This window comes from Nanorana parkeri, unplaced genomic scaffold (genome assembly GCF_000935625.1).
Source record: "Nanorana parkeri isolate BGI_ZX_2015 unplaced genomic scaffold, ASM93562v1 scaffold241, whole genome shotgun sequence".
Taxonomy (NCBI): domain Eukaryota; kingdom Metazoa; phylum Chordata; class Amphibia; order Anura; family Dicroglossidae; genus Nanorana; species Nanorana parkeri.
The window spans coordinates 1,281,584-1,304,975 of record NW_017306509.1 but is presented as its reverse complement, the minus strand read 5'-3'; the positions used below and the strand labels follow the sequence as shown (position 1 = coordinate 1,304,975).

The 23,392-nt window shown below is 42.7% G+C and overlaps 1 protein-coding gene across 1 annotated transcript in view; it reads right to left on the bottom strand.

Annotated features, from left to right (window-relative positions):
* Positions 1-22,042, bottom strand: part of CUNH9orf72 (chromosome unknown C9orf72 homolog) — a 37,368-nt gene extending 15,326 nt beyond the window's left edge. Inside the window, exons 1-8 of the mRNA XM_018556527.1 lie at positions 21,979-22,042; positions 9,857-10,331; positions 8,790-8,792; positions 8,147-8,190; positions 6,572-6,647; positions 5,204-5,299; positions 2,299-2,363; positions 1,305-1,377 (exon numbers count right to left, since the gene is read on the bottom strand). Of these exons, the coding sequence (XP_018412029.1) occupies positions 1,305-1,377; positions 2,299-2,363; positions 5,204-5,299; positions 6,572-6,647; positions 8,147-8,190; positions 8,790-8,792; positions 9,857-10,300 (801 nt within the window). The 5' untranslated portion in view covers positions 10,301-10,331; positions 21,979-22,042. The remainder of the gene's footprint in view (positions 1-1,304; positions 1,378-2,298; positions 2,364-5,203; positions 5,300-6,571; positions 6,648-8,146; positions 8,191-8,789; positions 8,793-9,856; positions 10,332-21,978) is intronic.
* Positions 22,043-23,392: the final 1,350 nt, after the last annotated feature.

The following is a 23,392-nucleotide window of genomic DNA, read 5'->3' as shown; positions in this document are numbered from 1 at the left end:
TTGAATGGGTGCTGCTCCAAACTGCTATCATTTATTAGAACCATTTCCAAAACACAGTTGTCAAGAAGAGTCATTTCACCTGTCTAGCAGACCTCAGCATGGGTAGCTTTGATTGCTTTGACAAATAAATCACTCTTCTGTGAGAACACTTGTAAATGGTTTCTTATAAACAGAGCATTTTGAAGAGATCAAGTGCTGCGCTACTGGTATACGACTTTACAAGCTATGTTGTCACAAGAAATGTGTTATTTACATGAACTCGTGGCTCACTACAGAACAGCTCTGCTCTATTCGGCTATGACGATTTTTCTATTAACGAGCAGACAACTCCAATAGCAAGCAACGGTAGCAACAACACATTGCTCCACTCCAATTAAACTATTTTTTTTACATTAATCCTAGAAGGTTGAGATATTTTTTTGTTTGAGCAAACGTGTCCTTATCTCTTTATTTTGTAGCATCATTATAAAACACAGTGGAGCCTTCCTAAAACAGATGGCATTTGGAAGTCTCACTTTCATCACAGTCCATAAAATAAGGGGTTTTATTCTGGTGCAGTCGATTGCATTGTGGGTGGGAGCGTTTGGGGAGCTATTTAAATGAATGGCAATGCACTGCACCACCCACACTGTTAATGCATTGTAATGCATTGTACCGTGAGTTAATCACATGCACTGCATTAACAGGCAGCCCTGGTGTGAACAGGCCCTCACTCTTGTTTGGCATAATCAGTGCAGTGCATGCAAACAATGGCTTCAATGCAATATGACTTGGAGAACAAGAAGGTATAACCTTGTAAGTTATGGTGGGTCAAAAGCAACCAAAAAGTTATCCACTGAATCATTGTGAGGCACAGAGGAGCCTTCATGCAGAAGGCATCTACGTTTCACCTCCATCCCAAAATTAATATTGTTCATTTTAGGATAATTGCCAGAGCCACAGATATGGTTCCGTAAAAGGAGAACTATGAGGTGAGTGATTTACACTCGTCCTCATAGTTAGAACCGACATGTGACATTGAAACAGCCACACCTCGACTCTAGAGATCGGGAAGTGAGCGAACACATTGCTTATTTCCTGATCATCTCTGACTGGAGGAACGGACAGGGTTCGGCTTTGTGTAGCAGGAGTGCCAACAGTGGCTCCTGTATAAATAAAGTCTACAAACAGCAGTGACCATAATGACATCATTCTATTGGTGTAACTGTGCTTTAACAGAAGAAAAGAGCAAAGAAAATAAAAAGGAGGCACATGCAAACATACTTGAATATTAACATATGTAAAAATATATATTTTTCCATTACCTTATTCACTTTTTCTGCGCTGGTACCCACCACCACAGAGCAGCCACATGTCTGTAAATGTGAGCTGATGGCACTGTTGAGGAAAGCACACAAAACATACATCACTAAAAACATAAAAGTGTTAATTGTGCCTAAGTACTATGAAAATGTACCATTTGAGAAATATCAGTTCACTTCCTGGCATGAGTGTCCCAAGGCACTCCTGTTTCTTCAACCTCATAGCTGTACATCTGCAGTGTGAGATCTAAGGCACTGCTGTCTTGTAGCTAGTCTCAGGAGTTTTGAAATTAGATTTGTTAAAGTCATTACTGTGCTGCTCCCTGTTACTCTTGCTGTAGGCTCTGACATGAGGAAGCAAAGTCCCGCCTCCACCAAGATGGCTGCCTGCACACATAGACAGTGCAGAACAAGGCACAGTAAGTCAGTAATGGGGAAAAGTGCAGCTGCAGAATGCATACAAGCAATTCTGGTGACAAGTCATTTGTCCTCTGCCTGTCTTTTTTTGGACACAGCTTCCAAAGTTCAATTTTTTTCAATTTTTGCAATGTCCCCTTGGTCTAGAGCTGCAGCTAACGATTATTTTCAAAATCGATTAGTTAGCCGATTATTAAGTTCGGTTAATCGGTTAATCGGATAAATAAAATACATTTTAAAAAATGGCTCCAATGATGGACTACTAGTTTGCTGTGTGTGTGTGTGTGTATATATATTATATTATATTATATATAATTTTTGTTATATATAAATTTACAATTTAAATACTGATGGCTCAGTTTTGGGGGCTCATTTATAGAGAGTAAAAGAAAAAGAGAGAAAGCAAAGAAAAGCTGTTGGCTCTATCCAACAATCATGCTCTGCTGTTATAGTCTAACCTTCCGTTACATAATGTATCTGATAGAATCATCAGTTATATTTATTTTTCATTTGTTTTACAATGGAAGCCCAACGTTGCAAAATACATCAAATTTATAAACAAATATATATTTAATATTACTTGCTGAGAAATCCTTCATGGCAGCTGTCCCCTATGTCATCATCATTAAGGACAGTGGTAGCAATCTGAAAAAGAAAAATTTAGCACACAATTGTGAGAAATGACTTTGTCTCACCAAAGCATGAAACAAAAAGGATGTTCATGTCTGTTTAGCAAGATACACTTGGTATGCAACCACGAGGGCTGACAAAAGGCCAAAGCTGAATTGACTCTACCGGCAATAAGTAAGATGAATGCATGGAAAACTGTGCCGCCTTTTCATAACAGAGACCAGCAATACTCACATTTGTCTAATAGTAAATAATATCAATATTCCACAGAGTACTAAAATACATCATTCTGTTTTATGTGGGGCAGAGCAGGGTTCAGTCCTCTGCAGAGATGCAAAGGTTCTCCAGTACCCTGCTTTGATTTACATCTGTTACATGCCATGATGGTTAAAGCTGAATTCCAAGCAAATATAAAATACACAAATAATGAAGCTTTGTATACACTGTCACTAAATGTATACATTAATGATGTATTATCATTGTGCTGTTACATCTATTGTATGAAAATGTGATATAATTCTCCTTTAACCAGGACTATGCATTGTGAGGCGAGTGATTTTCACTCAGCCTCATAATCTGAGCCGACCTGTGACAATTAAACTGTCATAGGTCGGCTCAGTAGATCGGGAAGTGAGCGAACACATACCGTCATTTGCTCACTTCTCGATCTATCCCTGCAAAGAGCCGTGGCCGTCACTCACGGCTCCCTGCAGGGATTCCCCCCCTCCCCTGTCCGATCCTCCAGCGCTGACTGGAGGAATGGAGGGGGCGGGCACAGCTGGCGAGCCAGCGGTCACTCACGCAGCTGGGTGGATCCAGACAGAATTGTCGGGATCCGTTCCGGCTGCGGCGTCTCAGTATACCGCGAGCTGTAGCTCGTGGTATACTGAGCTTTGGGTCACGGGAGAACGCTAGTTTGTGATCTACCGTGACACTTAGGAGAACTATGGGGAAAAGCCCTGACCCCATAGTTCTCCTTTAATATTCATATTACTGTGAATTGAGAATTACATAGCTAATTTTCCTTAAGCCATTGTTCTAGGGCACTAGTATACTTAGTTTATATACTTTCATCTTGTGGGCATTTTGCACATCTGTATTCCCTCCCCTTGTGCATGTTGTACTTCCTTTCTTGTTCACATTGTCTTTATGGCATCAAAATGGCTGCTTGTCTCATGGCCACATGTTAATATGCTTGCATGGTGGAAAGCATTACCATGTTTTGATCTTTTTTTTTTGTTACCGTCTTTTCAATCATCTGCTACATCCTGTTGTCTTCTGTAACCTGCTGCATTCAATAAAGATCTTCGTGGATGAACAAGGTATTTGGTGAGTTCAGCTATTTGATAAAGACTGCCCATGGTGATTGTATCTGCTTATACAGGCCAGGCATAGAGGTCTCAGCAAGGAATAAATTACTAATACAATGGTTGGAGGTCTAAATAATCATCAATTATTTATATACAGTTAAAGTATTTTAATCTGACCTGGTATTAACCTCCTTTGGTCCCCAATACAACAGATCTCAGACAGAGACAGAGAGACAGTACTGGGAGCCAATCAGTTGTACTGTAGTGTTCATGTGCTAGCAAGGGAGATGCTTATAGGAGGAAAGAGCAGAGTGACAGAGATGAGCTCATCAGTGCTTGTCCTTTCAAGTCATGGGCTGAGGAGGAGACTTGTGTTACTTAACTGCATCAGAGAAAAAACAGGACTTGATGGACAGGTACACAAAAACCAGCTCATTTTTATGTATTTCACGGCGGTTTGCCTGGACCAGGTCATCTAAATTAAAACTGTATTCAGCTGAAAGTTAATGCTCAACTCCAAGTAAACAGATTCATATACCACTGAAATGCATGTATTGATTCTGTTTTACCTCCACTAGGATACTGTTTATGTCCACCCAGTCATAAATTATACTAAGTCCTGTCCGAGAGCATAGCCATGATGTCTTTCCTACAACGCAGTGGAGCAACACAGCTAGGTCACCTCCTTGCCTCCAGCATATGATTGGACAGTGAAGAAGCAGCAATAGACTGATGTGCTCATCCTTCTGTTCTCTCTTCTCCTGGCAGCATATTCCTTGTCAGCAGATGTGCATGCAGAACACCTAACTGGTACCAAGTTCTGCCCCTCACTTTCCCAGTGTAAGCACTAAATATCAAATTCATGCATTTACATTAGTTCCAATTAAAAATATAATTAGTGTTTTTTTAACGAACACAAAACTACATGCATTTTTACATTCCTGACCACATACGTGTGTGTAGGTATATATATATAGATATAGAGATGATTATATATATATATATTTATCACACACACACACACACACACACACACACTCTCTCTCTCTCTCTCAGAAAAGCATTAAGTGTATTTGTGTGTCACTGACTCTGTTAATACGGGAGTCTAAAATGCAATGTTGATATGCACACTCATTTTACCTTTGACTAATTTAAAGCAGTTTGTGATTGGCTATGATTTGTTTCTGCAATTGGAATTCTTTGCCTTATTAACTAAGCCTGATCATGTAATAAATCTAAGTAACAGCACAAGAGTACAATAAACCAAGCATGTAATTATTTCACTGTGGAAAATGATCAGAAACCCTACTTTTTCTGTGATCACATCTCTGAGATAAATATTTCTTTATACATCATAAGTGCCATTTAAGCATTGCTGCTTGTAGTATAATTTAGCAGACAAAGTAGAGGGAGGCAGAGAGCCACTTTTCCAAGAGTGAACCCCAGCAGTGATATATGAGCGAGGTGACACCGAAATACATCAAACATTGTGCTGCCAGACAAGTGGAGATATTCTCTTTAAGCACGTCTGGTTTAAAAGCTTACATCTATGTCTTCAGGAACACCGTGTGATTTCATAGATGACAGTAACTCCATTACAGGTATAACTTCTCCAGTCAGCATGGGAATTATACTTTGACCCTGTAGGAAAACAAAGCAGAGGTAGCTTGAAGTGCAATTTCACGGTGCGTTTTCCAACACAATTTAAAGGAGGTTCTAGATCAGGAAAATACAGCAGTTGTTCTGATGTATAGTAAAAAAGAATCTGCTACAAATAATGAGGTCATCAAAAAAGAAACGTTCTAGGCCTGCGTCAATATCATAGGTGCCCGTCACATCTCCTTCATTCTGTTACAAAACACATTGGGGTCTATTTATAAAAGCAGCGAATGAGACTTTCACAAAAATTCTCTGGTGGTGACCCATCTAGGTTAATGTGTTTTAAATGGGAGTGATTGATTCTCCACCAGCAAATGTTTGTAAAAGTCTCATTCTCTGCATTATAAAAAGACCCCCCTTAAAGAGGAACTTCACCCATATCTTAAAAATAATAACAAACCACGCCTATAGAAATGTTTACTAATGGATATCATAAAAAACATACATCTAGATAATTGCCAGCTTTTTATACTTTACATACCTTATTTTTCTTTTCCTCCCCATTCTTCTCACAGTAGCCATTTCCACTAAGGTAATAGAATAATTGAGAGGCGTGTGAGCACATATCTAGATGTGTCCTAAGGGAGTCATTCTGTTTCTTGGAATCATAATACGTAATATTAGCACAGTCCTGTGGAACTATTATGATAGGTTATATCTCCCATTATGTGACATATATTTAAATGATGCCAATAATGCTGCGTGGAACTCTATAATGGTGACACACTCTATTGCAGTGTTTAGTTGCATTTGAGGACTACAGTATTGTGGGCCTTTCCAAACTGGACATTTAATGGATGATTGTGATTCATCCAATTCAATTTATCCAACTATGGTTGGAGATCCTGTTGGAAGATTTCTGCGAAATGTTATTTTATATAAGGAGTATTGCTCCCATAATTATCTGATTACCGTATGTGTGATCCCGGTCACACAAGGAGGTGAGCATATAGTGTTTACCTTGAATTACTTTAGATCCAAATGATACTCTTAGAGGAGCTTCTGTTCCTCTTTTCTTTCAGCACGAGGCAAAAAGAGAAGACAGACAGAGCGTGAGCTGATCCAGAAGAAAGACAAAAGGGAGATGGCAAAATGGACCAGGGAAGGAAAGAGGAAACTGTGGATAGGGGGATACATCAGACTGAATGTGATGTGATCATAGGTCACTGGGAAAATAGGTAAAATTGGGCTGAACATGGTTGGTGATACAGGGAGAAATAAATATGCCTGATTGGGGAGGGGTGGTAATTATACTTTAATATCTGGTTGAGAGTTTTTCTTCACTATGCCAGTAAGGAGACAGTGGAAGTAGTGTGGACTAGGGAGAGAGCTGCCGGAGAGCATAGTGTAAATTAGTGGGGGGCGCTGCTAAAGAAACGTACACAGTGTGGGAGTAAATAACTATAGGTTCTGCTGGTGAAGTCCACCTCCTGAATTCAGAGAAGAGTTGCTATTCCCAAATAGGCTGTGCCTGTTTGTACCACAATGGGATTCTAAAAAAGTTTTTTTCACTAATTGTCAGTCAGCACCTGGCCACACCAAGCACAGCGCATTCTGGATTGACAACACTGCCTCTGCTACTGAAACCCTCCTACCGTGAGCTGCAGTGTCTGAGAGGAGGAGCATGCGAGACACAAGTGAAGGAGGATTTGGCTCAGTCAGAGAAGGTAAAGGATTTTTATTTTGTTAGGCTTGTGCATCACACCACCGCAGTAAGGGGATTTGGTACTTGTTTAGAGGACAGGAGCCTTTAGTTGTACTTTAACCTTCACTTTTAGTGCAGGTTTCTGCCAGCATGAGTTAAATACCTAGCAAAAATAATGACTTCATACCTTGTGGTGGGAAAATTAACACACAACCAAATTAAGTTATAATACATCCTACGGCTTAGCGAATGAACACTATGGCACGAAAAATTCCTGCAACTTAGATGATGGACCTTATGGCAGGAAAAGCAACTGCAGCTTAGTAAATGGACCCTGTGGGCAAGAAAATCTCCTGCAGCTTAGTAAATGGGCCCTGTGGGCAAGAAAATCTCCTGCAGCTTAGTGAATGGACCCTGTGGCAAGAAAATCTCCTGCAGCTTAGTGAATGGACCCTGTGGCAAGAAAATCTCCTGCAGCTTAGTGAATGCACCCTGTGGCAAGAAGGTCTCCTGCAGCTTAGTGACTGCACCCTATGGCAGGAAAAAACACATGCAGCTTAGTGAATGGACCCTATGGTAGGACAATTCTATGAATTCTTTGCTTACACGGCCAGCATTATTTCTCTGCAAGCTGAATTAAATCAATAATTTCATTTTATATTTCAAAAGCCGAGACAGCACAAGCATTGTATTATACCAAATATCGATATATTATAATTGCTTCCTGTAACCTTTCCAGAATTTACCATGCATGTCGTGTTGTGATTTGTTTGTAGAGGCCTGAAAGCTCCTCTGCTGACAACAATATTTTTAAAGGGACATTAAATATAAACAATAAGTCAATTAATGTGAAAGATTTTGTAATAACATTCCAGTATATATGCAATATTTTCAGGAACCCAATGGACATGAATATGTCTACAATTAAGATGGTGTATTGCGGGGAAATATTTACCAATAATGTTGATGAATAATGGCAAATGTCACTTTTTAAAGGGGGACAACATGCCAAATACATCCTTTTAGGTTGTGTTGCATAGCCAAGACTGAAAATGATACACTGAGCCTGGCAGAAGGAGGAAGCCATTTTTATGGAGATTTTGCTGCCCTGAGAAAGACATGAACTCAGAATGAACAGAAATTTGAATCCAGAGCATTTCATCACTGCTATCCATGTGCCTCACTTGTCCCCACGAACTTCAATGATTTGCTGCAGACTCTCTCGTCTCTTACCTGTGACTGTGCTACAATATATCATTACCAGCAAAAACAGGATGTGTAACTGTCCCCTGCCGGGTTTGAAGAACCGTGTGAATGACTAAGGCCCAAGACCAGCCAAAACCTTTTTTATTTCATTTATAGAGCATGAAAGAGTAAAAAAAACTTAATAGTAGCCCTTAGTCTAAAATCTCCATGTGTAAAGAAAGTAAAGCATTCCATTAGGATTGTTCACCTAGGTTCCGTCACTCACCACTGCCTCCTAGGAAAGCTATGGATGACAAATCTCATATGACTGGGCCATTACGCTGTGCCCAGCTTCCAGAATTCTCTCCTAAAACCCTTCTATAGACTAAATATGTACCGTGTTTCCCCGAAAATAAGACACCGTCTTATATTTTTTTTTGGCTCCAAATAAAATAATAAAAAATTGCAAAATTAAGAATAGGGTGATCAGGGCAATCGGGGGTGCCGTACCTATCCAAGAGCAATTTGGTAACCAGAATGGGTGAAGCACGCTTTCACTATCGATTCCTCACCGGCGGGGTGCATTTGGTATCACTCCGCCTGTGACAGGAGCTGGTGCTATAGAGGAGGCTGCCGCCTCACTTCCTCTAGTGCTGGCTTTGTTGGCACCGCTGATTCTCTCCTACCTCTGCCGCGGCTCTTCAAGTTCCACCTTATGCCACCACCGGCCCAGGGAATGGTCACAACTAGGTCTTATTTTCGGGGTAGGCCTTATATTTTAGCAATTTGCAAAAATAGTACTAGGTCTTATTTTCGGGGAAACAGGGTAGCTATAGTTGTGTACTTTAACAAACATATTGTGACTGTCATTAGCAGTGTGGTCCTTTAACCAGTTGACATCCGGGGTGTTAAACCCCCTTCCTGGCCAGGCCATTTTTCAGTATTCAGCGCTGCGGTACTTTGACTGACATTTATTCCGTCATGCAGCGCTGTACTGAAATGAATTTTATACCCTTTTTTGGGGACAGATATAGCTTTCTTTTGGTGGTATTTATTCACCACTGGAGTTTTTATTTTTTACTATATTAAGGAAAAAGTACCGAAATAAAAACAAAAAACAAAACAGTTTCCCCTATATTAAATGATAAAACATTTATTATTACCCAATTTTTTGGTAAAATATAAAAGACGGGGTCACGTCGGGTAAAAAGACACCAAACATGTCAAGCCTTAAAATTGCGTGCGCGAAACCTCAAAAAAACGTTAATACCCAAAATTGGCCATAGGCGACGCTTTAAAAGCTTTTACCGCTCATCAGTTTAGTGTTATCAGTGATTGATGGCCCTAAAATGATTGCTCTCACGGCGACGTTCCCGGCAATATGTAACGTGTGTAGCGCAATTGTCGTTTCCGCGCGCTGGTGCAGGGGACGCGTATTTACGTTTATATCTGCGCAAACGTGGGGGTGGGGGAGTTAAACATTTTGGTGTTTTTTTTTTTTACTTTTTTTATATGTGACTTTATTTTATTTAACTTTTTTATATGTTACTTTTATTTTTGTAATTTATATATATATATTTTTTGCACTTATTGATATTGCTATTATATAGGGGGATAACTAATGCTGCAGTGCCGTCCGTCCGTTTTTTTACAACGGGCGGATGGCAAGTGGTTAAAGTACAAGTGTGCAAGGGTAAAAATTCCCATACCTTGTGCATCCATATCCTCCCTTTTCGGATGATGTGTGTGAGGCGAGCCACACAGACTCTGTGCAGAGGCAAGTAGAAGCTCAGTTCTGTCTGCGGCAGTATTACAGAGAGGCCATATGTGCTCCGATCGCCATTCCAGTTCCCATCAAAGATCAGCGAAACGATGATCACTCCCTTCTCCGAAAGCACAAAAAACTTGACATCAATAGCCCCGCTCTCAGCATTCCTCAGGATCTCGCCGTTTAGAGTGTGATTTGCCAGGAATGTAATTTCTCCATCGCTGAGCACCTCCTCATCACTCTTCGGGGCCCAGATGTGCCGCACTCTCGGGCCTAGGATGTTATCCCAGTAAGCAAATGTGGCAGCCAGCAGAGGAGAATAGCCATCTATACTGATCAAAGTCTTGGCCACTGCTGGAGAGGGTGGAGGACAAAGGGCTGACATCTTTACATCTCAATGACAGTCAGCTTCAGACCTGCAACAGAGAAACACAAACCTTAATTCATGAATTAAAAGGGATACAAATACTGTCGCTTACCAGTCTACCTGCCCATTCTAGAGTAGCAATAAAAGTTCGATTGTATTAGGTATTTTCTTATGTCAGCTCAGACTGGTTTACATAAAGTTAACTTGTACTTCATTTTTATTCCACCCCAATTTAGATCAACTTTGCTACTGGAGCCTGATTTTCCCTGACTTCAACACCTAGCAAGCCTCACCCTACTGCTCAATGGCACCCTCATTAGTCAAGAGGAAGACACTTGGGGGCCAATTTAAAATGGAGACTGGATATCGCTAGCCAATCTCTGTTGGACAACGCAGCATTAATCCACACTGAGGCCTGCATTTTTTTTGCCCTATTTATAAATTGCAGTTCATTATTATTATTATTATAATACGGGATTTATATAGCGACAACAGTTTGCACAACGCTTTACATAATGGGGGAGACAGTACAGTTACAATACAATTCAAGATGGTAAGGAGGGCCCTGCCCCTTACAATCTATGTGTAGCATCCAATGTACTACTGAGTTGTCTCTGCCTAATGATGCAGAGAGAATTCCTTGATTGGAGCAGAGGCTGGTCACATCACTGACGGGTCATAAGATTAGGATTTCCTTCACCTAACTCTGACCTTTGGAGTCCCGAGAGTCCTGTGATGCACATTTGTAAAAGGATATCGCTGTACCTTATAAAGCATTGTCAATTCAGTGCCATACCACTGCTTTATGAATGGAGCCCTTGTTGGAGTTTAGTCATGAAGCCAGCGAGGTCAGGTCCCAGTAACAAGAGGAAACAAAAAGAGAGAGGGGGCTGTAGTGATAAATCAAGGTTAAAGCAGGCATTTTGTGGAGTCTGCTCTTAGTCAATACTTCTACTTTGAAAGTTTCACAAAAGAGTAAGAATTCCCTTTACTAATACTAAGGACAATGTGCAACTAATCGTTTTATTGCAATAAAAATCAGCACACTGAAGTCTGTCAGGATGAAACGCGTCACATATGGGCTGACTATAGGCAGAGCCGTGTGGCGCGTCAGTGAAGCTTATTTTAATGCAAGCGATGTCATCAGCGTGCGGTTGATTTTTATTCTGTGTTTCGGACCGAGGGTGGGCCCTCAATGTTCCCTCTGGTTTGACTGGTCAATGTCGTGTTGAAGCTGTGTTGCTTTGAGAGTTTGGCTGGAATAACAACTTAATCGGCTTTATAGCTCCTGTGTAGGGATTAGATATTTGCTACTATGGGTTATTGCACTTATCGCATGATTTAATAAACAAATCCACAAGTGTTAACCCCTTCGTGACTGACGACGTACAGTGTACGTCGCCAGCATCGGGGCTGTTTAAACAGACTCCCGGTGACTTTTGCCTAGGTTAATTTAAAAGTTGTATCTGACAGGACTATCAAACATATCTAGAAGCTAACGGCAAATAAAATTCAGGTCCTACTCACTCACAGGCAGATTGCTTAATTCTATAAAATGTCCTAGTCTTTCAAACTGTGGGTAGTCCTGTCGGCACCACTCTGGCAACAGGTGATTTTTCACTCGACTTTTGTTAAGGGAAATGGGATAAAAATTGTTGGCTAAATAGTAACTCCTGCTAGTCAGCCACCCACTGTAAGGCCTCATTCACACGAGAAAAGGCCGGCACGTACAGCTCCGTGCTCCGTGCATGGCCGTATCGGGCAGCTCCCGGTAAGGACAGGGGCTGCGTGTGCTTAGTATGCAGCCCCTGTCCTTCTCTATGGGAATACGCGGCCGTACACCGCCCTACGCTGGCCTCAAGTGCAGGTCTGTACGGGTGAGGCTGCATACTAATCACACGTAGCCCCTGTTCTTACCGGGAGCTGCCCGATACGGCCATGCACGGAGCACGGAGCTGTACGTGCCGGCCTTTTTTCGTGTGAATGAGGCCTTCATGGCACCCCAACACACCTGCATAGCAGAGCCATGTATCGTCCAGTAATGCCTAATATTAAATGGGCCCTGCTGCAGGTCTGATTTTTGGTCTGTTGTAGTGTATTAAGTCTCCTATTCAAATGCAATGTAAAGGACGATCTATCTGGTGCTGCATTATAAGTATTTTATTTGTGTATTTAGCAGTTCAGCTATAACCCTTTCTTCATGGCAAAACATCCACATTTGCTTCGGATGAGTGCACATGCTTATGCACTGGGCAGACATTGCCAGCACTAACATGATCTTATCTGAACAATTATCATCCAGAAAAATCCATTGCAGATAATTGATTCTTTTTCTGAAATAAATTGGTCAGGCATAGTCTGCAGATGTCACATACAATTCACAGATTACTTGTAATAATTAGCAGGATTGTGAGACGACCATCTCATCTGTGAATACTTTAAAACTGGCTTTACCCATGTGTTATGGTAATGCACATTACTGCATGTACCGTGTGGGGGGAATTCATCAAAACTGGAGCAGACAAAATCCAATACACCTGCATTGCAGCCTACCACAACACATGGTAACATACTACTGTGCATTGTGATCTGGTCCGGAAAATGGTGTGAATCTGCCCTTAAGCATCTGACTGTTCTGTAACATGTTTGTCTGTTGTTCCTGGAATAGCATTCTACAATGCTTTACAAATTCCCTCTGAAAACAAACCTCTCTGCAAAAAAAAATATGCAAGTACATGTGTTCTCTATATAAAAAAAGAAAAAACATCGACAAAAAAACTTTTGGCATACTGAATTGTAGGTAATAATGACCTTGCTGGAAAATGTCAGATGTCAGTGTCAGGCACAAAAACATTTCTGAAGTTATTTGTACAGCACTTTACTGGAAAACATATTACATAAGTACTCAGAAAATAGCCAAAGGAACACAGTCACAATGCAGGATGTGGAGCGAAGCCTCTAAGACCACTCTGGTGATAAGAAGAAATAACATTCCTGCAATAAATAACTTAGAAAATAAAAATGTTCAGGTCTGTGATGTTTAAAGTACATGTAACCCCAATCATGCGCTAATCCACAGTGCACCAAATGTGTAATATCATGCACTAGGTGTGTTGCAATTAATTTGAATGGAACCCCAACAAACTTCCCGGCAGCCGTGCATTGCAGCGCAGTACCAAAATACCATACAATGTATTTGGACAAAGTAGTACATATGCTACTTTTTCTCACCACATCTCAACGCTGGGAGGTGCAATGGGGTGCCATTCAAATGAAAGGCAATGCAACCCACCTAGCGTACGATACCGCACAATAGGTGCGCTGTACAAGAGTATGCAAAAAACACATTGGTAATATGCACTTAGTGTAACGTTTAGGTGTGAACAGGTCCTCACTAAGTGCTAGTTCAGACCAGCCACAGTGCGTTCCGTCCCGATTCTCCCCGAAATGCACTGGACCGCATTGCGGCTGGCTCACTTTGTTGTGGGGCAGGAGGGGGTGTGGCGGTGCATTGAACTCAATGGCACCATAGCCACTCCCTTCGGCCGCAATGTGATTGGCTGCACGGGAACACAAGGCACATCAATGCAGTCCGGTCCGGTCAGAAAAAATGCTGCAAGCACTATTTTTCCTGACCAAACCGGAACGCAGGCATTGATGTGCCACATGTTCCCATGTGGCTGATCGCTTTGCAACTGGATGGCGTGGCTGCGGTGCCGTTCATGTCATAGTACCGCCCCCTCCTGCCGCACAACAAAGTGAGCCGGCCGCAATGCGATCCAGTGCGTTCTGGGCAGAACGCACTGTGGCTGGGGTGAACTAGCCAGCCCTAAAAAGTGTAGGAGCAAACCGGACTTTAAATCTTATATCAGCAGTAATACATAAGGACTCATTCAGACAAAGCGTATTTAAATACCGCAGGATCTTGCTGCCCATTAGGGGGTCTGTAAGCTGTGCGCATGTAATGTTTGTGTTTTGTGTTAATTCAGTCTATTGGATGCCACCGGCTGACATGTCAATATCAACTATGTGTAATCAGTGGTGGCAGCGCTGCCGATTACACACTATTGATGTTTACAAGTCAGCCCTGTGAATGATTCATTCATGCGCTGGCGGCACATGCACAGAATACCTGAAAGCCAGGGTCTGCTGGTGCATGAATGAGTCATTCTCAGGGCCAACATGTAAACATCAATGTGGGCTACACATTCTTGCTGATATCTAATAGACTGTGCGCTTGTAAACTTTACACTAAGGTGACATGTGTCAAGTGTAAATGTATGGCCTCGGAGGCAGCGGAGTCCTATTTGTTTTGTACGCTGCTGAATGCAGTGGTGGCCCTCGATGCAACTGTGTGCCATCAATGGAGCACATTCATAGTGGTCACAAAGAGGTTTAAAAGGAGAACTATGGGGTTAGGGCTTTTCCACATAGTTCTCCTTAGGGTAACGGGAGGACACAAACTAGCGTCCTCCCGTCACCCTAAGCTCAGTATACCGCGAGCTATAGCTCGCGGTATACTTAGACGCCGCAGCTGAAGCGGATCCCGACAATTATGTCTGGATCCGCCGAGCTGCGTGAGTGACAGCTGGTTCTGCCTATCTAGAGGCAGAGCCAGCTGTACCCGCCCCCTCCCCCGTCCGTTCCTCCAGTCAGCACTGGCAGATCGGAGCGGGGAGAGTGGAATACAGCCCCTCCGCCTGTCAGGGCAGAGAGCCGTGACAGGATGGAGGGGTGAGCGAATGCCGGTATGTGTTCGCTCACTTCTCGATCTACTGAGCCGACCTGTGACAGTCTCATTGTCACAGGTCGGCTAGAACTATGAGGATGAGTGAAAAGCACTCACATCATAGTTCTCCTTTAAAGGCTTCAGCAGCAATGACACATAACAAATAAGGAAAAAGGGGAAAACGATGTTGGTTAATGGTAATTGTTTATGATACACAGTGCTTTAACAAACTGAAAGACATTCAGAAAGAGTTTACATCTACTTTACAGCTGCAGGCAAGGGATGACCATACACTTTGAAGAAGTACTAAACCAGGGGCGCCCACTATTTTTCGTCTGGAGATCTACTTTTCAAATGACGAGCTCATTGAGATGCAGCTTAACACGTCAAAAAAGGTTCAAGAATGGTTTGAGGAAGAGGAGTTTGAGGTGTTGACTTGGCCTCCAAATTGTCTAAATCTCAATCCAATTGAGCATCTGTGCGATGTGCTGAAAAAACAAGTCGGATCCAAGGAGGCCCCACCTCGTACCTTACACGACTTAAAAGATCTGCTACTGACAGCTTGGAGCCAGATACCACAACATGCCATCAGAGGTCCAGTGGAGTCCATGCCCCAACCGTTCAGGGCTGTTTAGGTGGCAAAAGGTAGACCTACTCAACATTAGGTGGGTGGTCATAACGTTATGGCTCATTGGTGTACATTGCCCAGCAATTTCTTTACATTTTTGCCCAAGCATCATGTTTCTGAACAGCCAGCACCAACTCTCTCAGCTCGGCTTCCCTGAACTTCCTGTCCAGTACAAGATCAAAAGAGACAGTGCAGTCTCCAGCAGCTGTTCATCTACTAGCCTGGAGAAAGGATGAGTGGGGAGCAGGACGTGAGGTTCAGGGGAGTAACTTGCCCTGATGTGCCTGTGTGTTGTGGGGACATAACTTACTAGCACACACAAGGGTGGCTCCATAGGACCCCGCAAGGGAAAGCAGCTACTCTAAAACAGGATATTAGGAGCAATGCTCAGGGGACTAGCTGATTCTGCAGGAAACTAAAACTTGTAAACATCAAAGAACAGTTTTCTCAAATCATCTCTGAATTGGTGCTGACACTGTCCTACCTTGATGGAAGGATGATGGACTACAATCTCATGTTTAGTTTAATAATTTGTATTGAGATTGTAGTCCATCACAGGAGTGAGCTTGGAGCCGGTGACTACTTTACAACACACACAGGTATCATGGGCAACAAAAGTAGCCACCCTCCAGAAGGAAGGACAGTGTCAGCACCAATTCAGATATGATTTGAGGATCTGCAGCCGAGTGATACACAAATAAGATACATTTTGTGTTAATAATTAAAGGTACTTGAATGTATTTTTAAGATTTAACTCCTGAGTTTAGTGTCGCTGTAAGAAAGCTTGTACACAAGGACTTTTTTTTTTCTTCTTTCTTTGGTTTAAAACAGCTATGGTTTCAATATTCAACCTTATTCTGGCGATGTCCCCTGCAGTATCTCTTCTTCTCTACAACATGTGATCAATCTGAAAGATGCCCGATATCATTCAACCCTATAGGCTAAGCCCTCGTTCACACCTGAACGTTTTGTAGCGCGTTCTACGCTCGACGAACGCTCTGCCCCCCTCAGCATAGTACTCACAGTGTATTGATGCACAGAAAGCGCTGCACAAACTTGGTGCTATATAAATCCTGTATAATAATAACATTATGTCAGCTCTGCTCACTGTAGCATCCAGGACAGCCCATCTCCAGAAGAAGACTGAAGAGGAACGGAACTGTGCACATCAGGTGACTGGCCACAAGACATCAGAAAAAGTATTTTAAAAAAGCCCCCAACATACAGGTGGTGGAGGTACGCAGCCTGAAGTTGGGCTTTACAGCAAGATTTGACAAAGCATTTGCAAAGCTTTCAGAAATCATCAAGCAAAAAAAAAAGTGCATTCAGGGCCGATTCACATCACAAAGAGTGCGTTTCAGAGCGTTTGGCCTCTGGAACACAACCCGGCAGTCTCCCTGTGCCACACGTTCGGGTGCGGGCGATTGCACTGCAGGCGGGAGGCGTGGCTGCAGTGCCAATGACTTCAATGCACCGCCCCTGAACGCATGGAGCTTGCCAGGTTCCGTTCCAGTGCGTTTCAGAGGGCGAACACTCTGGAACGCACTCTTTGTGGTGTGAAACGGCCCTCAGGGCTTAAAGGCTTAAATCTCCAGGGGTAAAGAAAAAACTCCCCTTGCAAAGGGGCTACCACTAAACTGCAAGAGTGATATTAAACCTTTATTTCTTTAAATATTTTTATCAATGGGAGACTGCATTTATGCAGAACTTTGGACTTTTTTTTTTATATTCTTCAGTTCCACGTTCTCTAGTGGGTCCCCGCACTGATCTCCCTCCCACCCCCTGCACGGGAAGCCAGCTCCATGCCAACGGAAGCACCGGTATCGAAAGCAAAATATCAGTACTCATACTCGATACCGAAAAACAGTAACAGTGCATCCCTACAAATTAGCACTGTTCAAGGAGAACTATGAGGTGAGTGATTTTCACTCAACCTCATAGTACAAGCCGACGTGTGACAATGAGACCTCATAGTTCAAGCCGACCTGTGACAATGAAACAATGAAACGTCGGCTCAATAGATTGGGAAGCGAACGCATACCATCGCTTGTTCACTTCTCGATCATGTCCCTGCAGACAGCCGTGACTATCACTCATGGCTCCCTGCAGGGATTCCCCCCTCCCCGCTCCTCCAGCGATGACTGGCAGAACGGACTGGCGGGCACAGCTGGCTCTGTCTCTAGATAGGCAGAGCCAGCTGTCAATCACGCAGCTGGGTGGATCTCGACAATAATGTCGGGATCTGTCTCGGCTGCGGCAGTCTCAGTATACCACGAGCTGTAGCTCGCAATATACTGAGCTTTGGGTCACAAAACGTTAGTATATGTCCTCCCGTGACCCTTAGGAGAACTATGGATGAGAAACACTTACCCCATAGTTCTCCTTTAAGTCTTATAGTTTTGGTTAAGATTATTTTTTGTATCACGACAAGTAGATTGTCATGAAGGACAAGTAGATTGGGCCCCCACTTTAGTCCTTGGACAAGCAGTTTTATAAAACCCCCGAGTTATATTTTTATTGTTCAGAAAAAAATTAAATATATACGTTTATACCCTACTTAAGGAACATGTTTCTACTGAAAGGGCACAAGTAAAGCTCAGAAAAGCTGGGCATTAGCAATAATTGTTTTAGGTGGATTATTCTATCTGTCTCCTGGGAAATATCCAAGACTGCACAAACGGCTTTCATAGACAGGCTTATCATTAGATGTCTGTCAGATATTAAAGCCTTTAAAAGGAACACAATGTACCACGTCCTAAATCTGCCAGTAACGGTAGTCTGGAAACACAGGGAAAGCATCATATGCTCCCAAGGAGAAACAATATTGAAGTCAAAGTTTTCCCATGCTCAGGACAGAATGTGCATTGTGCAACATAAAATATGTGGCCAGGTTATCGATATAGTCAAACACTAACATCTGATTGGAGTTCCCAACCAACATAATCCATCAATTCAAATGGCATTCAATCAAACAAATTCATGTTCTGCATAGTTTTTGGCAGATACAGTATAAAGGATGTTGTACAGTCAGATACAGTATAAAGGATGTTGTACAGTCAGACTGTAATAAGTATGGTCAGCTTAAACGTATTCATCAGCACTGCATTTGTTGGTTTACATTTTGGTTTTCTATTTAAAGGAGAACTATGGGGTCAGTGTTTTTCCCCATAGTTCTCCTTAGGGTAACGGGAGGACACAAACCAGCGTCCTCTCGTTACCCTAAGCTCAGTATACCGCGAGCTACAGCTCGCAGTATACTGAGACGCCGCAGCAAGGAGCGGATCCCGGCATCAATGTCGAGATCCGCCCAGCTGCGTGAGTGACAGCTGGCTCTGCCTATCTAGAGGCAGAGCCAGCTGTACCCGCCCCCTCCCGTTCCGCCAGTCAGCGCTGGCGGACCGGAGCGGGGAGGGGGGAATCCAGCCCCTCCCCTGTCACGGCAGAGAGCCGTGACAGGATTGAGAGGTGAGAGAACGCCGGTATGTGTTCGCTCACCTCCCGATCTACTGAGCCGACCTGTGACAGTTTCATCGTCACAGGTCGGCTAGAACTATGAGGTTAGTGGAAAGCACTCGCCTCATAGTTCTCCTTTAAGATTTTTTCCCCATCATATGCATTTATCAAACATAGGTGGCAATATTGTTTTTGCTTGAGGCTTAATCATGCCTTGATAATGGAACCTGGTTAGTACATGCCTGTATATACCACCTCATTGCCAGGACAGTTTTCAGTGCTGTGATACTTTGACAATTACTGGGTCATGCAACACTGTACCCACATTTTTGGATTTTTTTCTACATTTATTTAAACTTTAATTTTTTTAAACTTTTTCTTTTTAACTTAACTTTAGTGCCATCACTAATCCACTAACTTTAGTGCCATCACATAGGGGGACTCACATGTTTTAAGGTGACATTAGGGGTCTGATAGACCCCTAATGCCACCTCTGCAGCCCATTAAAGCTGATCAAGCACAGAACATGCTTAATCAGATTCCTCTTCTGCCTCTCTCAGACATCTCAACTCTCCTGGATGTTCTGGGAGTCTCCCGCTATTAGATAGCGGCTCCCGGACGCCCAGGAGAGAAACATTTTCTCCCGAAAAGGTTTACTCTGCTCGATCTAGCAGAGCAAACCTTTCCGTGCCGTCCGTTTTTTTTTTTCTGACATCGGGGCCGCCGGCAAAAAAAAAAAAGCTGCATAGGAACTAATAGCTAGATTGCTATTGGCTATTTCAATTTGCAATAGCAAACTAGCTATTGCACCTGCCCACTGCTGCTGTCAATCAGCAGGAGGACCTGAGGTTCTCCATCTGGTCCACCTCTGCTGACTGATAGCAGCAGAGGGCGGGTGCAATAGCCAGCTTGCTATTGGCTATTGCAAATTGAAATAGCCAATAGCAATCTAGCTATTAGTTCCAGTTTTAAAGCCCCATTCCAGTTTGGCACCCTCCAATGATTTTCTGTGCCGTAAGACTGGGAGTCCAGGGCAGTTGGATGGCACACGGACACGAAGTAGGCTGAATGAACCTGGGTGTAGTTGCAGCAGCAGGGGGTAGCAGATATTGTGAGAAGCATAGCACCAGAGAGGAGATCTGTTTAGTGCAGTGAAATCTCCATGTTTTATGTAGTACATTGTTGCCCTTTTTTTTTTAAACTGGGGTTTTTTAACCCCTTTAATGTACTAACACAAGGGGGGCTTTTTGTTTATACTTTTCAGTAGGGATGCACAGATACTGTTTTTTTGGAATCGAGTACCGATATTTCTCTTCCGGTACTCGACGACACTGAATACCTATGCCGGCACTTTCCAGGAGCATGAAGCCGGCTTCCCGGCCAATCAGGATTCTGATTGGCCGGGATGCCCACTCAATGCTGTTTGGCTGGGAAACCAGCATCCTGGCAGATCAGCATGGATCAGCAAGGAAGCTGGACGGCCTGATTGGCTGGGAAGCCAGCTCCATGTTCCCTCGTGGCACTGCCAGTCAGAGGAAATCTCCCTCTGACCGGAAGTTCCGGTATAGGGGGTAAGTATGGACGCATTTGGGCAAGTACGAGTACTCACCTAAATACTCGGTATCTGCACCAATACTGGTATTGGTGCTTCCCTACCTCTCAGATAATTTCTACTGCTTTTAAATCATCTAAACTCAGACAGCACGTGTGAATATATAGGCCTGGCACCTGTGCAAATCTGTCTTAGGCACTGCACACACGTTACAATCTGACTATGCAGTCTCAGTACAATCAACGTTAGATCTTCCAAAATTATACAATGAGGATCAACCTAAATGATCCAATTTGTATCTGATTATTCAGGCACTTGCACTACATAGTTGTTGGTAGAGCTAAAGCAGAATGTACAAGCCGACTGACATGTATGTGGTGAACTTTGGAATGCCCATACGCTATGCAATCCTATTGTACACTCTCTATTCGATTTCCCAAAACTCTGCAATATAAAGGACAAACCCTAACAGTCCATTCATTGTGTATCCAAACAGGAAGGTCCTTGCACTACACAGTTGATGGTAGATCTGCATAGTGTATGAGAAGCTTTCATTTGCTGCTCAGGGCTAGCAAATAAACATCAGAATGATCACATAGACCAGGGGTAGACAATCTCAGCACACCAGCTATGGTGAAACTACAAATCCGATCAAGCCTTTTCTTGTAGCTGAAAGCCTTGCAATGCCTCATGGGATCTGTAGTTCAACAACAGCTGCCAAGGCTGGCTACCCCTGACACAGACTTTGCTATCTGACTGGCAGCGTGATTTACATCTAATATCATTGCGACGTTGCTTGATAGATCCCCCCCCCTACTGTAAAGGAATCAGAGGAATGTCATCACAGAAACCAGACTCCTCCCAGGTCCTCCCACGACAACTGTATTTTATATTTATAGTATATGATCAATCACGCCAAGCCAGCATACTAGAGCCCCCAACATCTCAAGCTGTGTAATATGTTTACTGTTTCTGGTCCCATCCAGCCAATCACTGAGCTGAGCACAGAGCAGCAGAGAGATGCTGGTGACATGAGGCAAGCTTTGATTGGCTTTGACTACCATTCAGCAAAACACATCACACAAGACAAGCTTTGGCAGCTATAAGCCAGAAGCCCTTCACCCTGCTTTCCCTTCAGCAGGATTTAATTTACAACATGTCCATTGTTTTCTATGTACCCTGTGCACACCATCCATACATGTGTGGTGGTTTGCAGAAAAAAAACAGCTCAACAGACATGGTGTACAAGCATGTTTAAGGGTAAAGAACAATCCTGATATAGTGTAGGTGATTAGATATTCCTGCCAAAAAAAAACAAACAATCTTTACAGTACCTTAACTGATCCTTTCTTTTTTTCTTCCGCCTCAGATCCAAGCCTCACTTCCAGATTAGAGTCAAGCCTCTCTTTCAGCTTGGCATCATGCAAGTCATGTGATCTAAGTATCACTTCCTCATTCATGTGTTCCAAGCCTCGCTCTCACTTCTATACGTAGTTCTGTGACATTCATTTCATTCATATATAATACAGAGTAACATACCTCCCAACTTTCTAAAATGACAAACATTTTAGCCATAAAAATGTAGGCAAATGATCCAGTCGTGAAATGCCCCCAATTATGCAAACCACAAAGAATTCATATGTTAAAAAAGGGCTGTTGACCACTGGAAGACCGGGGTGTGTTAAACCCCTTTCCTGTCCAGGCCATTTTTCAGTATTCAGTGCTGCAGTACGTTGACATTTATTCAGCCATACAACGCTGTACTGAAATTATTTTTATATCATTTTGTGGAGACAGATAAAGCTTTCTTTTGGTGCTATTTTATTTTTTACTATATAAAGAAAAAAGTTCAGAAAATTTTGAAAAAAACCTTTTTCCTACATTATGTTATGAAACATTTATTATTACCCAATTTTTGGGTAAAATATAAAAGATGGGGTCACGTCAGTCATGTCAAACCTTAAAATTTATGCGCCTGCGAAATTAAAAAAAACGACCATACCCAAAATTGCTCATGATAGGCGACGCTTAAAAAGCTTTTACTGCTCATCAATTTATTAGTGTTAATAGTGATTGATGACCCTAGAATTATTGTTTGCACTCCGACGTTCTTGGTGATATGTAACATGTGCGGCCCAATGGGCGAAATCGTTCTTTTCGCACATAGGCGCACCCGACGCATGTTTTTTTAACATGTAACATAAATTTCAAAGTACCTCAGCACTGAATACTGAAAAATGGCCTGGACAGGAAAAGGGTTTAACACCCCGGTCTTCAAGTAGTCAACAGCCCTTTTTTAACATATTAATTCTTTGTGGTTTGCATAATTGGGGGCATTTCACGACTGGATCCTTTGCCTACATTTTTACACTTAACTTTATTGCTATGACATAGCTGGCTAAAAAGCTCCCTATGTGATAGCAAATATACAGTGAGAGGTCCTCTTTATGGAGACATCAGGGGTCTCTACAGATGGCGAAGAAATGACAGCTGAAGGAGGAAGTGATGTAATACACATCACTTCCGCATTCAGAGATCGGAGGGGACTATGAAATACTATTGGCAAACTATCTTTGAGATAATAAATCAAGTGGTAGGAGGGGGGATACCTGAAACACCGCTTTATTCTTAATTATCCCAGGATCAATTAAAGGAGAACTATGGGGTTAAGTCCTTTCCCCATTGTTCTCCTTAGGGTAACGGGAGGACACAAACTAGCGTCCTCCCGTCACCCTAGGCTCAGTATAC